General features: G+C 49.5%; 1 protein-coding gene across 1 annotated transcript in view; it reads right to left on the reverse strand.

Moving 5' to 3' along the window:
- LOC144133968 (uncharacterized) overlaps positions 1 to 16,331 on the reverse strand; it is a 45,152-nt gene that overhangs the window by 15,951 nt on the left and 12,870 nt on the right. The window contains exon 5 of the mRNA XM_077667008.1: positions 9,574 to 9,727. Within this exon, the coding sequence (XP_077523134.1) occupies positions 9,574 to 9,727 (154 nt within the window). The remainder of the gene's footprint in view (positions 1 to 9,573; positions 9,728 to 16,331) is intronic.

Consider the following 16,331-nt stretch of genomic DNA (forward strand, 5'->3'; position numbering starts at 1 on the left):
TTTTATTTTAGATGTATTAAAAACGCTTGTCAATGTAAATAGTTTCAATGACTTCCCCTTGCCTCCTTTACCGTTCAGTGTACTCTGAAAATGCACCAAGGCCTTGTGTTACACACTGCACATTCAGACCTTGGCAGTGAATACATAGCGCCCGACAAAGACATTTTTGTGAAATCAGATAATTGGCGTTGCTATGATTTCCTACAAAATTCACTATTGCTTTCTCATTGTTAGTTTGGGATAGCCTACACTAAACCTTGTAGAAGAAAGTCATTTGGACTTCTCATAATCTAGAGTACATTTACTCCAGCAATATGTTGATATCCCCTAAGGCATCATTGTTTTAATTGGACCGCAGAGCCTATGAAAAGTTCATCTGATTGGCCGGTATTGTGTATATGTTGTTTCAGAGAAGTTCATTTTAGCCAAATAATTGTTCACGAATAGTGTATTCTAATATACTTCAAGCTAGGTCGCCTCCCTCTTGTTGACGTGCTCTGGCATGCCTCACTTTGAGTTCTCCGTTGGATAAAAGTGTTTGGCTTTCGCTTGATTTTGATGATAGAAATGACAGAACAGTGCTAACAGATGAACGGAAGAGAAGAACAGAGACAGATAAAGACAAGAAAAGAATGAAAAGTTCAGGGGGGGACTTTGTTGACCAAAAGTGCGGTGAGGTGAAAGCCTTTAGCGCGGTTTTGCTGCTTGGGTGACTGATGTGTGGTTGAGATATTAAGTACGCAGTTTGTGAATCTTAAATGCTGGAGACACTGGAGGGCGCTAGGGAGGGAGTCCGCACCCTAACTTGGTCACCGAGATGGTATGCGACGTGTCGATGACAGATGTTGTAGCGGCACGCATCTGGGCCCTACTGCAGTTGACTGTGATTTCGGGCGAGTTGACGTGCTCTCTCGGCACGCTGAGCAAACTGTTCAACGTCTCGCGCGAGCGGGTGATCATCAAAGCCACATGGAAGCATGGCATCCAACATTGTCTCAACGGTACGTTCATAGGCCAGACGAAATACGGTCGTCTCTTCGATGGTCGTGTGGTAGGTGTATGAGACTTATTTTGTGCTACAATTGCACTCATTGCGATCATGTTGGCGGTTGTTCTGTTGAGTTCCTCTGCGAGCCCGCTCATCTGTGGCTGATAGGCAGTGGTTTTGCAATGTCTGAAATGACAGCTCAAACACGTCGTGCATGTGCTGTGCCTTTTACGCCGTGCCTCGATCGGTGATTACTTATGACGACGCATCATGACGCAACACGATTTGCTGCATAAAAAACTGGGCGATTGCAGATGATGTGCCACGCTGCATCGGCTTGGTTTCTACCCACCTTGTTAATAGTCGGTCGCGACATTCGCGATATTCGGAGGTCGCGGGTTCGAATCCCACCGGGGGCATGGTTGTTTTTTCTGCTGCTTTATTAGTAACTTTCTTTAAAAGAATTCGTTGGCACTACAAATTTTTAAAAAATAGAAACATTTCTCTGGGCACCTTGGTTTCAGTGACTGTTGGCTTCCTTCATATGTTTGTCAAACGAGCCCCTCATTTCATTTGCTTTGTCTGCTTATATATATATATATATATATATATATATATAGTGCCGGAAACATGAAGTACTTGATTGCTTAAAATAATATACATCGAAGTATATGCTTCGTTTAAAGAAACATTTTTATTTTACTCGACGTTTCGATCGGAGGACCGATCGGTCCTCCGATCGAAACGTCGAGTAAAATAAAAATGTTTTCTCAAACTAAGTGTATTCTTCGATATATATATATATATATATATATATATATATATATATATATATATATAAACGCGGTGGAATTTCGATGGAGGCGAAATTCTAGGGGCCCCTGCGCTGTGCGATGTCTGTGCCGGTTAAAGAACACCCAGGTGGTCGAAATTTCCGGAGCCCTTCACTACGGCGTCTCTCAGCCTCAGGCGCTTTGGGACTTTAAACACAGTAAACTAAATAATATATATATATATATATATATATATATATATATATATATATATATATATATATATATATATGAGCCGCTCATTGTAACGTGCATATTGTTACGAAGTGGTGACTGCAGTCTGGAAAGCACAAAGGCTGCACAATTGCTGTCTAACCAGAGCTCTTTATTTGGACTGACTTGGACCCAAAATGGACTGAATCACTCGGCAGCGGCGTAGCAACAAGTGTGCTCGGCGGTCGTCGAACCGAATGCCCGCCAAAGTCAGCCGTGCTCAATTTAAAACTAATAGCGAACTTTCCAAATAAATTGTGCAAAGTTACTAGAACATTATGGTACATTGTCGAATTAGCTCTGCCTTGAGGCGATCATTCGAGAGTAATCTGGTCGTGTCTTGCATCGTAAACAAAGCTATAAAGCGGTGTGCCGAATGCCGAAGAATGAACAAACCCTGCAAAGATTGGCGGCATTACTCCCCTCTCAAAGCAGCATCCACCCGATGCATTAAAACAAATAGGAGGACTAGCAACAAATAAAACGAACCGTGCAAAAGTAAACACAGGACATGGAAACACAGCGTGATTTAGCGCGCATAGTTTGGCTTTAGATGGACAACATAGACAACTTCTGGTCGTACACGGCGTCGCTGAGATGCAGTCATTGCGTCAGGGATGACTTCATCATCCAGTTCACTTAGCCGACGAACAACCTTGCACGGGCCGAATTAGCGGCGCAAAAGTTTTTCACTCAATCCACTGCGGCGAATGGGCGTCCAAGCACATACTTGGTGTCCTGGATTGTATTCCGCGTTGTGTCTTCTTAGGTTGTAGCGTCTGGCGTCGGTCCGCTGCTGGTCTTTGATCCGTAATCAGGCAAGTCTTCGGGCTTCTGCGCGTTGAAGGCAGGCGGCGACGACGTCGACGTTCTTTACTTCGGAAACGATGGGCAGCATGGTGTCTAGCGTGGTCGTTGCCTCCCTGCCATGGACGAGCCTAAAAAGGCGTCATCTGGGTGGTCTCCTGCTCTGCGGTGTTATAGGCTAAGACGACGTAAAGCAGGATGACGTCCCAAGTTTTGTGTTCGGCATCGACATACATGGCGAGCATATCGGCGACGGTTTTGTTCAGGCGTTCGGTCAGGCCGTTGGCCTGCGGATGGTATGCAGTTCTTCTCTGCTGGCTGGTTTCGCTGTAACGCAGGATGGATTGCGTTAGTTCTGCCGTGAATGCTGTTCCTCTGTCCGTCATGACCACATCGGAGCGCCTTGTCGCAGGAGAATAAAAATTTGGCGACTGCTGCTGCTCCGTTCGGTAGGGCTTTTGCCTCGGCGTAGCGGGTCAGGTAGTCAGTCGCAAGGATGATCCACTTATTTCCCGACGTTCACTTTGGGAAAGGACCAAGCAGGTCTATGCCGATCTGCTTAAAGGGCCTGAGGGAGGGGGGGGGGGGGGGGGTTCAATGGGGTTCAGAAATCTTGCCGGTCGGGCGGGAGGGGTTTTTCGTCGCTGACAATCTCGGTAGGTTTTCACATAATATGCAACTTCGGCAGACAGTCGGGGCCAGAAATACTTGTCTTGAATGTGGCGGAAGGTTCGAGAAAACCCGAGACGTCCATCTGTCGGCTCGTCGTGTGAAGCGTGTAGAACTTTTTCGCTGAGACAAGCAGGTACAACAAGGAGGTAGGGTTTTTTGCTCGCTGTCAAGTTCTTCACGAGGACATCGTTCTGTACACCGAAGGAAGACCGTCCTCGATTGAATGAGGCGGGGGATGAAGAAACCTATCCTTCCAAGTACTCGATGAAGCATTTTAGTTTGGGGTCCCAGCGTTGTTGCTGTGCAAAAGAGCCGGGGCCTATGGGTCCCAAGAAGGCGTCCTCATCGTCGTCCGGCAGCGGTTCATCTACAGGGGCCCTTCAGAGGTAATAGGCGTCAGAGTGCTTGCGTCCGGACTTGTAAACGACGGTGACGTCAACCTCCTGAGGCGCACACTCCATCGAGCGAGGCGGCCAGAGAGGTCCTTCAAATTGGCAAGCCAGCACAGTGAATGCGTACTGATCGCTGACCACCTTGAACGGTCGTCCGTAGAGCTAGGGGCGGAATTTCGACATAGCCGAGATGATGGCCAGGCACACCTTCTCACTTGTCGAATAGTTAGCTTCGGCCTTGGAAAGAGAACGACTTGCGTATACGATGGCTTTCTACAGCCCGTCGCTTTTTTGAACGAGGACGGGGTCTAGGCTCGCGCTGCTTGTGTCGGTATAAACTTCAGTATCGGCGTTTATATCAAAATGCACGAGGATCGTTGGGGCCTGTGAACGACGCTGAAGTTATTTGAAGCCTTCTGCTTGCGGCGCTTCCCATTCAAATGACACGTTTGCCTTCGACAGTTGGGTCAGGGGCTCAGCGAAGCTCGAAAAGTTTTTCACGAAATCATCGGCAATATGTGCACAGTCCAAGGAATCTGCGCACTGCTTTCTTATCGGCCGGGTGTGGAAACTGCAATAGCAGCTGTTTTCTGCGAGTCTAAGACTACTCCCTCCTTGATAAAGATGTGGCCTAGAAACAGCAGCTCTTCATAGGCAAAGTGGCGCTTCCCTGCTTTCAAGGTTAGGCCAGATGACTTGATGGTGTCTAGTACTGTTCGAAATCATTTGACGTGCTCTTCAAAGTTCGAGGCGAAGCCAACAACGTCATCTAGATATGCCAGACAAATTTTCCACTTCAGGCCTGCCAGCACTGTATTCATTACTCGCTGAAACGTCGCTTGTGCGGAACACAGACCAAATGGCATCGTCTTGAATTCAGAGGCCATTCGGAGTGATGGATCGGTCTTCTCGCGATCTCTTTCGTCGACCTCAATTTGCCAGTAGCCGCTCTCGAGGCCCATTGATGAAAAATACTTGCCGTTGCAGAGCCGGTCCGGAGTGTCGCTGATTCGTGGAAAGCGATAAACGCCTTTCTTTGTAATATTGTTCAAGCGATGGCAATCAACCTAGAATCGAAGGGCGCCGTCTCTCTCACTAGAACAACCGGTGCCGCCCATGCGCTGTTTGAAGCCTGGTTGACGTCTTCATGAAGCATTTCTTCCACTTGGTCCCGAATGGCTTGCCGTTCTCACGGCGACATACGGTAGGGGCTTTGACGGAGAGGTCGGGCGTGCTGGTCGGTTATAATGCGAAGCTTGGCAATTGGCATTTGTCTGACCTTCGGCGATGACGAAAAGCACTCGCTGTAGCTTCGGAGGAGATTGCGGATCTGGTCTTGTCTGTTCCGGTGCAGGTCTAGGTTGATGTCGAAAGTGGGCGAGTTCTCTTGGTCAGGCGAATCTTCTGCGGAGGGGTAGCAGAGGGCGAAGGAGTTAATGTGCCGGTATTCTTCGCTGAAGTTAGTAAACAGTACTTTGGCCTGGCCATTGCGGAAATGTGCGATACTTTTTGCGATGCTGATTACTCCGTCTAGAAGCAACTGCATGTTCCCCTCAATGATGGCTTCAGCATTAATGGCTTTCGTGGCGCCTACGGTCACGATAACGCTTTAACGGGGTGGGACGCTCACTTCTTCCTCCAGGACACTCAGGGCAACGTTATTTTCTCGCGTTTTCATCGAAGCGATGGCTTCGTGCGTCGAAAGCGTGATCAGCTTGGATCGCAGGTCGATGATCGCCTGATGCCGATTTAGGAAATCCATGCCCAAGATCACTTCACGGGAACATTGCCGTTGCACAACGAACGTCGCAGGATAGGTGTGTTCCTTGACGGTCCCTCGCGCTGTGGATCACCCCGATGTTCTAATGAGGTGGCCTCCGGCAGTGCGAATTTGTGGCCCGTCCCAGGCGGACGTAACTTTCCTCAAATGCGCTGCGAATGTTTCATTCATCACCGAATAGTCGGCGTCCGTGTCAACAAGAGCAGTAACTTTCCGGCCGTCGATAGTCACTTCTAAGTCGGATGCCCTGCCTCTTGCATTGCACGTCGCCCTCGGCGTCGGGTCACGGCTTCGTTGCTTATGTGAATCATGGGTGTGGCGTGTCGTCGAAGCTTTTCTGGGTGGTGGGGTCGTTTTGAAGGCAGCCTGCGTCGTGGTCGGGGTTCTCATTGTGTGCGGCGTCGGTGCAGCGAGTGTCGGTTCTTCATGCGGCATCGCGGGTGCAGCGTCTTCATGGGGCGTGGTCGGTGGAGGATGTTCGGTGTTTCGCTCGGGAGCAACCTCACCTCCAGAGGTTGCTGTCTTTAGTTTCTCGTATACGTCGGCTGGGAGACCTTCCTCGTACTGTGGCTGCGTAGCTGCGGCGTGGCGACGCAAAGCGCGAGGTTGACGGCGATGGTGAGCGCGAAAAGCGGTTCCGAGAGTATTCCTCTCGGCGCAGGTAATCGTCTATTTCCCGCGGACGTTGGCCGAAGCGTGGTCGTGGTGGGTAAACGGCAAATCCTCGAAGACCGATACGTCAGTACCGGCAGTGACGAACAATATGGCCGGCCTCACTGAAATGAAAGCACAACGGTCGGTCGGATGTCGGAAGTCCTCCAGGCGTCGCATTACCTGGGGCTTGAGCGTAGTTCGTAGGCTGGACAAGCGGGGCCAGGGAGGCGACGTTCTGGAACAAGTGGCTCCTCTCGGAGAGGACGTAGGGGAAGTTGTTGGAGATGTGAAGGCAAACCAACGAATTGGAACCTGCGTCCAATGTTGAACCTTGGATACGTTACAAAGGTTATTTTTAGGAGACTTGGGAATACAAGGCTTGTGCGCCGAAAACGCGTAATCGCATCATGATGTTAAATACGTCCTTGCCGATGATCGTTTCCGTGAGCGATAATATTTCTTGCATTTTGTTATCTCGCCATGATTTGGCTGCAGTACAGGCTCTGTAGATTTTCTAAACACATCTAAAACTAAGTACAAGTATAGAGCGGCAATGTTATCATGACGTGTGGTGTAAGTCGTTTTTATCGCGCCCTCGGCCCGCTTGTGACTGTTGGTTTCCTTCTAATGGAATGCACCGTGGACAGTCAACGCGGCAACGGAACTTCCAATATTACTGCTAACGCATTTAACCAAGTTACCGTCATGTGCGTCACCCGATTCCCCCGCAGCACCTTACCGCCATCCAGGCTACTGAACTAGCGTTCATGCGGTCGCATGCGCCTACATCATCCCTGTAGTTGTGAAATTCCAACTAGACGGTGTCACTCATTTGCGACAGCTCCACTAGAGTTCCCCGACCATATGCGCCAACTCGTTTTTGCAAGCAGGTCTTCGACACCCTCTACAACTTAGCCCGTCCTGGTTTTCACGCAACGCAAAATTCCATAACGGCACGCTAGGTGTGGCCTCGAATGAACGCCAATGTTCGTGACTGAGTGCTTGTCTGCGCTTATTGTCGACAAGGCACGATCTGTCCCCAGTCCGCTTCGCCTGCCACTTTTTTTCTTTTACTTCACGCCCGCCTTGGTAAGGCCCCCACCCACCTGGTAGGACCCCTCCAGTCTTGTCAGGGTCACTTCTACTTACTTACTTGTACCGACTGCTACTCACTGAATATAATACGCACCGCTCTGTGATGTTCTGGCCTCTACCGTCTAGTATTGTTATCTCCACCAGGGTGGCCCGCTTTGGCAGTCCATCTGCCATTATCACGGACCCCGGCCGCCTCTTTGAGTCGTATCTATTCCCTGAGCTCCTTCGCCTTCCCGGCAGGGCTCACTTGCACACTCCGTGTACCATTTGAGACCGATGGCATGGCCCAGCACTACCGCCACTTCCAGGATGCATTGACCGGTCGCGCATCACTCACGGACTGGGTTCAGGGCCTGCATTTAATCTTAACTGGGGCCGTATTCCTAGTTTGTGTCATAAGAAAGAGTGTCTTAATCTGCCGCAGTGGCCACACCTGACTCGTCGAAACGCCGGAAGCGTATGTCGGTTCGGTTGCATAATGTCACTCCGTTGTGGTTGCCGCAACACATGGTCTGCTAAGTGTTCTACGTCACCCGCCGTGTTTCTTCTACTCTTTTCGCCGCATCCGAACCACCACATTCGCTTCCGGCGTTTCGACTAATCAGGTGGGGCCGCCGCGCCAGATTATGACGCTTTTTATTACAACACAAACTCAGAATACGGACCCAGTAATACACTGTGCCTTCAAGCAATACATCTGCTGTTTCACGACTGAAGTTGTTTGTGACACCTTCCTCAGGCTTCCTTTTGGTTATTCTGAGGTTTCACCAACATCCCCCCACCCGACTACCTATACACAGCCACTTCGCAATGTGTTACGCAACGATTCACCTAAACTTCCGCCATCTGGGCCATTTGGTCAAGTGTACATCTCCCCAGACCTCCGTACTGCTTTCCATGTTTTTCTCCGGTAAGACTCCCACCACAGCCTAGTTCGGCCGCACTACCTCGAGCCGTTTCGTGTCCTGGACCGCCGTCGAGCATCGTACACCACCGATATCTACGGTTCCGCCGATAAGGTAGCCTTGGAGCGGCTGAAGCCCGCCTACATTCTCAAAGATGATGCCTCTCATTCCAACTCTGCTCGTTTTTACGCAGTCGTCATTGGATATCGACCGGTTCAACGGGATCCCGGACCTTGCTGCTACTCGTCGCCATGCTCCTCTCTTTAGGACAGTGAAGTCCTGTTGCAGTGCCATTCCTGAACGACGGTAGCGTGCGGCGAAGACGAGTCGACGCGACCCGCGCGACTAAAACGCTCGTCTTCCGTGTCGGCCCTTGGAGATTAGAATGAAAAAAACTCTTCTTGCGTCCAGCAGACGACTTTTTAGGGCCCTGCTTTTGTCGGCCCTCTACAGAAACTTCAAGCTTAAGCTTTCTTCGTCGAAGAACTGCTCTGCCCTACGAAGACTGCAGGGGAAATTACCTCGTCGATGGCTATCCTAGCAGTGCGTCGCCCCAGTGGGGCGATAAATTGGTCTCCAGTGCATGGACATGCGGGCCGTCCTATGCTGTCACGGCTTCTAATATATGGCTCATCGCAGGACTCGCTGATGGCGCCGCACACTGCTACCGCATGTACCAAAGTGTAGCCTTTCTGCTGTCGGTATCCTTATGGACGGGAGAGTGGTCCGTCTACCGGTGGTAGCGTTGGAAGTCGGCTGCTGGCTACGTGGCTTGCGATTCGTCCTCCGGCGCTAAACGAAGAGTGCTGGTAACATGGCTTTGGAGTGAGTGTCGATTACGTGACTAGAACCCAGTATCTTTGCCAAATGTAACAATCATTTGACACTAGTCTGCCAGCCAGACGAAAGCTGAACGCTTTCAAAGGCTACTAGTCTGTGCCCTCAAAAGGAGAAAATTTAGCGGCAGCAGTTTCAGATAGGGTGCTCGGTGGTTGGTTAAGAGCCGCTTTAGGACGTACTCTAAAAGTAGCGAAGCACTGTCTAGCACAGGCGCGGAAGAAACCTACTGTAATCTTCAACACCTAAGAAGTGGCGAGCCGCAGCCACAATCAGAACAGGAGAAATTGTCGCTCCTTCTATCTCATACAAAGCGAAGAGGACGCGTTCCGACAGCATATAGCAAGAACAAACGCATATTTCAAAGGTTTATACAACGATGTGATTTTTCACTAACCTGGAGAAGCTTCAGGAACTTTTGCTGGATTCCAAGCGAAGTATATGCTCCTTGCAGGTTAAGTGCCCCGAAGTGCGACACTCCGCGTTGCCACATTTGACCGACCGCCCCCAGAAAGTCTGCGCTCTCGGCCTCGATGAAAACAGTGTCATTTCTGTAAAATCAATGAAACGAGAAAAGGCGAACGTATATGCATGCAAATTTCGAGGAAGGAAAAAAATTGTTGCAGCTTGTTTTAATCATTACGACGTTTTCCTAGAGAAGCAATGGTAAAAAAATAGAAAGCACAGCGCAGTACGCTAGCAATATGCAAATATATATGTTACATTCGCCATCGAAGCTAACAATTTATCCATTTCGCTATATACGTCTTTGCACTCCAAAAGTTACGCGTACACGGAGTTTTGCTGCTTGTTCATGTTACGAGCACTAGAGAGCACATCGCTATCTTGGATATTCTGAAACGACGAGTATACCTAGTCCTGCACTGAAAATGGTATCTCTCAAATGGTACACTGAATGAGAACGACAGATGTTTGAATGAAGATTAATTGGTCAACCAAGCCGGTAAAAAAGAGGAAGTAAAAAACTGTTGCGACTAAGACAAAGGAGGAAAGCAGCTGGTGAGGATCAGTCACCTGCTGCTTGAGGTGCTGTCGAGAGAGTTTACTAAAAACCTGCCCGCCCGGAGCACTCTTCTGAGCGCAATGCCAAGTTGGTACCGTATGATCACGTAGTTTGTTGAAACTTGTATTTATAAAAATTAGAATTAAGCGTTTTTTATCAATTTGCGTAGCGTTTTGACCAACCCTCCTCTCAGCAATTCTTATATACTTAGCAGCCTTCACAGTTTACGAGAAATCATTTGACTCGGCTGACAGTCATACCGCGTAATTCAACCATGGTCTAAGAGAGGTATATTGGAAAGAACTGCAAGATATCTTCAGTGGCTACACAGCAACCATACTCCTCTATGGCGGAAGTGTAGCGAACCATGATGGCTGCACCTGACGCCGCCTAGGAAGATGACTGAGAAAGACGAAGCGCCGCAAAGCTACACGCTGAGCAACGCCTGCGTGCTCGGGCACAGCTGCCTGGTGATAATTTCACCAGTTATATCGAAGATGTTGTGGAACTGGGAAAGCATGTGGATGCTTCGATACCCGAGCGCATCATATCGGCCACATTCTTAATTGCATTGACGACGACGCTTTCCAGACGCTTCTGGCAAAAATTCCAGCAATCGTTATCGACACCATTGCCCGGTGCCAAAGCTATGACGAACTACGCCAGCGCAGTATTCTCACTCGCTCTCCACTCTCACACCGGGAGCCTCTGGCGGCTTTGACGTCTAACTCCGAGCAGTCGCCGTTGATGCCCGAGATCAAGCAGTTTGTTCGGGAAGAAGTTGCACGTCAGCTCTCTGTCTCGTGCACTCCCCAAGCACCACAGGTAACCAGCCCAATATTGAAAAAAGATGGTCCCATCCTGGCCCTTTGTAGGGTCGGCCTTTGGCAATACGGTTAATAATAATAATTGGTTTTTGGGGAAAAGAAATGGCACAGTATTTTTGTCATATATCGATGGACACCTGAATCGCGCCGTAAGGGAAGAGATAAAGGAGAGAGTGAAAGAAGAAATGAAGAAAGAGGTGCCGTAATGGAGGTCTACGCAATATTTTCGACCACCTGGCAATATTTAATGTTCACTGACATCGCACAGCACACGGAAGCCTTAGCGTTTTGCCTCCATAAAAACGCAGCCGCCGCGTTCGGGTTCGGACCCGTTTACTCCGGCTCAGTAGCCGAACGTTCTAACCACTGAGCCACCGCGGCGGGTCCGATACGGTTCCAGTATTGGGCCAATTACCTGTGCTGCTTGGGTCAAACTTTGACGCTTCCTCTCCTCTTTTGCCTTCGCTGCAGTGTGTCATCCGAGAACAAGTCGCCGAAGCTCTTCCTGCCCTCCCTAAAGTCCCTTCCGTCCCTCCTTTGACGTACGCCGGAGCAGCGGCACGTTACGACCGCTCCTGTGACAGCAACCTGGACGAACGTCGCAGTGACTGCGCGGCCTCGGCCAGCGATGTTTCCACCAAGGCTGCCTGTCTTGAGTCAGGCACCGTTTCCACCATGGTACCCGCATCATTCTCCCATTTCCCTAACATTAGAACTCGTGGCGCACACCGCAAAATCGCCCTATGTGCTTTTCGTGTTGTTTACTGAGACATGTGGCCCACCTCTGTCATCGCCGCATGGTCGCCCCTCCAGCGGTTCCGCCTTATGCCTGCTCACTTAAGCTGATTCGTTCTGATCCACCTCCCGATGCGTACGTCAATGACCAGCGTCCAAATACGACCAATCATTCCCCATCCCCACGTCACCGTTTACTGCCACCTATGCGCTGTCACCCTACATCCGCTGACGACCGAAACTAAGTGCGCAGTTCCTGGGGAAAGAACTGCGTGCTCTTCGAATAGCTCAAGGCCTCATCTTTCCCCCACGAACACCCTAATACCGTCTGTCGACGATCTCTCTATATACGAGCTTGAAGAAAGGCAAGTTGCTGAGTCACGGATTCATGAAAGACTGTGCCGGTGTTTACCAGAAGTGACGACGTCATTTTTTGATTTCTCGCTTCGCATTGCTACAGAAGAGAGGATCGCACCTGTGGCCGCATGCACAACGCAGGCTATTGAAGATAATTTGTACAGTGTCGAGAGCTTGGTCCTGCCTCCTTGTTTCCACGATGGGATCCTCGGGTGGGACTTCTTGTCAAAAAATAGCGCCATTATAATTATCGATTGAGCCCGCGCTGAGGTAGAATTTTCTGCATTGTGAGATGAACTGGCCAACGACCTCCAATTCGTGTGCCCGCAGAAGCTCACCGTGACTGCAGACGTCGACGTCGTTCCAAAGGCTTCAGCGCTTATTTACCTCTCGTGTCCTGTCATGCCAGCCGCCACCGTTTTATTTACGTAGTCTTCTTCCTTTGTCTGCCGCAAATCTGCCACTGCCGTCCGCTGTCCTCAATGTTCACAGAGGTCTCACGAAGATGCTGAACTACAATGCGTCTTTCTGCCCACTTACCCTGCTACGTGCTGAGTCTCCTGGCTCAGCTCAACCTGCCCACCTTCTCTCAAACGTCGATGCTCCCGAGGCCTCCTGCAGCTCCTCCAGCAGCGCACTTGTTTCCAATTCGGCACCTGCTCTGATGCCCGACGCCTTCTTCCGAGCCACCATCGACAACGCTTTTACTTACGCCCACCGGACGCCGATGCTCCCGAGGCCTCCTGCAGCTCCTCCAGCAGCGCACTTGTTTCCAATTCGGCACCTGCTCTGATGCCCGACGCCTTCTTCCGAGCCACCATCGACAACGCTTTTACTTACGCCCACCGGACGCCGCTGTCAGAAATTTCACACACGTTTCACTCAGATTTCCACGCCGCCCCTACTCCTCTCGACCGGCCTTTCTCTGTTGCTTATCGCTTTGAGACCAGCTCTCACCCGCCTTTTTGACAATGGCCGTATCGTTTGTCGGCGTCAGAGCGCCGCGTGATTAGCGAACAAATTGAGGACATGCTGCAATGTGGTGTCATCCGTCTGTCTCAGAGCCCTTGGTCTTCGCTGGTGGTACTTGCAAAGAAGAAAGACGGCTCGATCTGATTTTGTGTTGGTTACCCTCGCCTCAGCAAAATTACCCACAAGCATAATTACCCTCTTTCCCGTTTTGAAGGCGCTCTTGACGGCCTCCAAGGCCCTGAGTACTTTTCGTTTCTTGACCTACGTTCCAACTACTTGCAAGTACCGATTACTACCCCTGACAGAGAGAAGACTTACTTGGATTACATTACCATTACCATTACTTGCATCACATTACCGTTACTTGCATAGTACATTACTTGGACTTAGCCTCGCCGAGTGAGTGTTCGGAAGGTCAGGAATGGTACGTGAATGGTACACGAAGCCTGGGAAAGCCGCGGAGAGGACACGACGGTAGTAGAGTTCGTGTTGACTCTGCTGGATTGTCTACATAACACTAAAGAACTCGTGAAAGCCAGAATGAATTCATCCCAGGCTCATTCTAAGGTCTACTACGATCGAACAGCCCGCAAATTGACGTTTTGTATCGGTGATAAGGTAATGTTGCTGAGAGCTTCAAGGCAGAATAGGCTGGAAGTACGACGGGAAGGGCCCGCTGAAGTAGTTGTCAAGCTCTCTAACACCAACTACGTGGTGAAAACCCCGGGAAGGCGTAAAGAAGTGCGCATTTACTATTGCATCTTAATGATGCCTTACGTGCAGAGAGAAGCCGCGGTAAATCTAACGCTGAACCTTCCTGAGGAGAAGGAAGACGACTTTGGTCCGCATTCCGAGTTTGTGTCATAATAAAAAGTAATAATCTGCCGCAGTGGACCCTCCTGATTGGTCGAAATGCCGGAAGCAAATGTGGGTGGTTCGGATGCAGCGAAAAGGGTCGAAGGAATCGACGGTGACGTCAAACACATAGCGCAGGCAACATATGCTCGACAGCCAAAATGGCGGCGCGTTCTGATGTGGAGCCTCTCGCTTCGAAGTGAACTCGTCGGTGTTACTGCGTTTTTCGACCCGTGAACTGCCTATAAACTGGATACGGTACTTTCGCTTCGTCTTGTATTGCCTGTAACAAATTGGATAGACGAAAAATTCGGCCTGTTTTTTTTTTATTTTGTTCGACGACTCGGTAACTCTAATGCCTAGCGAGCACCGGTTTATTGCAGAAATTGTTCTCTTAATTCCAACTAGATGGCGTCACTTTCACCAAGTTATCTCGTCTGGGTTTGTTGAATGGTGTAACATGAAACAAAATGACCACCAAAATACTTGCGTTTACTGCGCGCAAAAGTACATTCCCTATTCTAGAGCTCTCTATTAGCTGTAGAAGCATCCGGCATCATGATCGTGTGCAATATCTACCAGCGTGAAACTACTCACGTGCACGGAAGGTCAGTCGCCAGCGACGCGCTGCTACACCGAAGCCTTAGACATGCCAGAGGTGGTTTTTTGGTGTCCCTTACGGTTCTCGATAGCTGCGGTGGTGTGGCTCTGCATCATTGAGCTCGCGAGTTGGCTGGCAAGTTAGTTTTAAGGCGTCAATGGCCATACGTGCGCTTTGTAACATGGCGAACCTATTAAAACTTCGTCTGCTAAGTCTCCCAACGCATATATCAAGAGAAACGCAGTAAGAAGACATTTTAGTTCATCGGTTTTACTTATTTGCAATGCCTGGATAAAATGAATGAAAAAAAAAGTAAATTACCGTCTGCACAACCGTCCGATCACAGCACCAATTTACATTCACCGACGTTGCAGACGGAAATTCGTCACGGCATCTTGGTTCAGCACGGCACGAAACGGGCATTGTGCAGCGAGTACACGCAACAAATTTTCCTCTCCGTTTCCTTTTCCGTAACATAAATGTAACACGCCGTGTTGTGCGAACAAGATAGCTGCCTTCTATTTACCATCGGCGATTGACGGCTGCAGAGGCCGCCTTCTGTCAATGCAAAGCCATGCGTGGTTGCGCACAATATTTTCTTCTTTAAGTACACCTCCGGCCTTTACGGCACAGAAAAGAGTGCCTGAACTATATTGATTGTATTTGCTGAAGTCGATTGGGTAATTAAAGCAGTTTTGGTAGTACTTTTTTACAATGGAATCCGATGCGCAACCAAACCTGCGGCTGAATGTTTCTTCTGTCGCACTGGTCGCGTTCTTTTTCTCGGATAAGAGCAAGAGCACCGCTGCAAGTTTCGCTGCGGCAACCGCAACGCATTGACATCCCGCCACCGCTCACAGTCGCAACCAAACCGACATCCGCTTCCGTTTGTTTGAACAATCAGATATGACCGCTGCGGCAGATTATGGCGCTTTTTATTATGACACAAACTCCGAATATGGTCCCTTATCTGTCTAAGCGGAGAGAAAAGCAGCGCGCAGGGACACCTAACGAGGACTGAGCGGAGAGGAGAACTAAAAGAATTTCAGTTGTCTGATCTCGGCGAACTGATAGCAGAGTTTGATTATTGCTTCGTAGACAGGACAGACAGAACTGGTTTGATTGAGCATGATCTTTAGCTAACTTCCGTGGAGCCAGTGTGGTCAAGGTGCTATCGACTCTCTCGAAGGCAGAGATATCCTTGATAGCGAGGTAAAACGCGTGCTGGAATTAGAAGTAATTAAGAACTCCTAAAGCGAATACGCTTCGCCTGTGATCTTGGTGGAAGCTCCGGGTCATGACCGAATGCCTGTAGTAGTACATTACCAGATTACCGGAAGTTAAATGCTGTCACAAAGAATCAAGTGTACCCTCTAGTAATATTGAACAGAGAGTGGAACAGGTAAGTCTAGGAGCCTATGTAACTACGCTATACCTTACTCGAAGATACTAGTAAATAGCGCTCACTGAGCATGTGAGTAGATACGCAGCTTTCGTTACCCCAACGGGAAGCTATTAACCAACAATGATGAGCTTCGGGCTCAAAAATGATCCATTTTGTTTTTCCCGTCTATTGGAGAGGGTTCTAAAGGGCTGTGTAGCATTTGCTGTGCCCTACTTGAACGAAATTGCTGTCTTCTCAGATTCACGGGCGGACCATTTATTGCATTTGAGAGCAGTGCTGAGCCGTTTGCGTCAAGCTGGGCTCACTGTGAAGGCCAAGAAGTGTTTCATTGCGTGGGAAAACGTCGACTATTTGGGTCACAACATAAGCCAAGGTTTCA

This window comes from Amblyomma americanum, chromosome 5 (assembly GCF_052857255.1).
Source record: "Amblyomma americanum isolate KBUSLIRL-KWMA chromosome 5, ASM5285725v1, whole genome shotgun sequence".
Classification (NCBI taxonomy): Eukaryota; Metazoa; Arthropoda; class Arachnida; order Ixodida; family Ixodidae; genus Amblyomma; species Amblyomma americanum.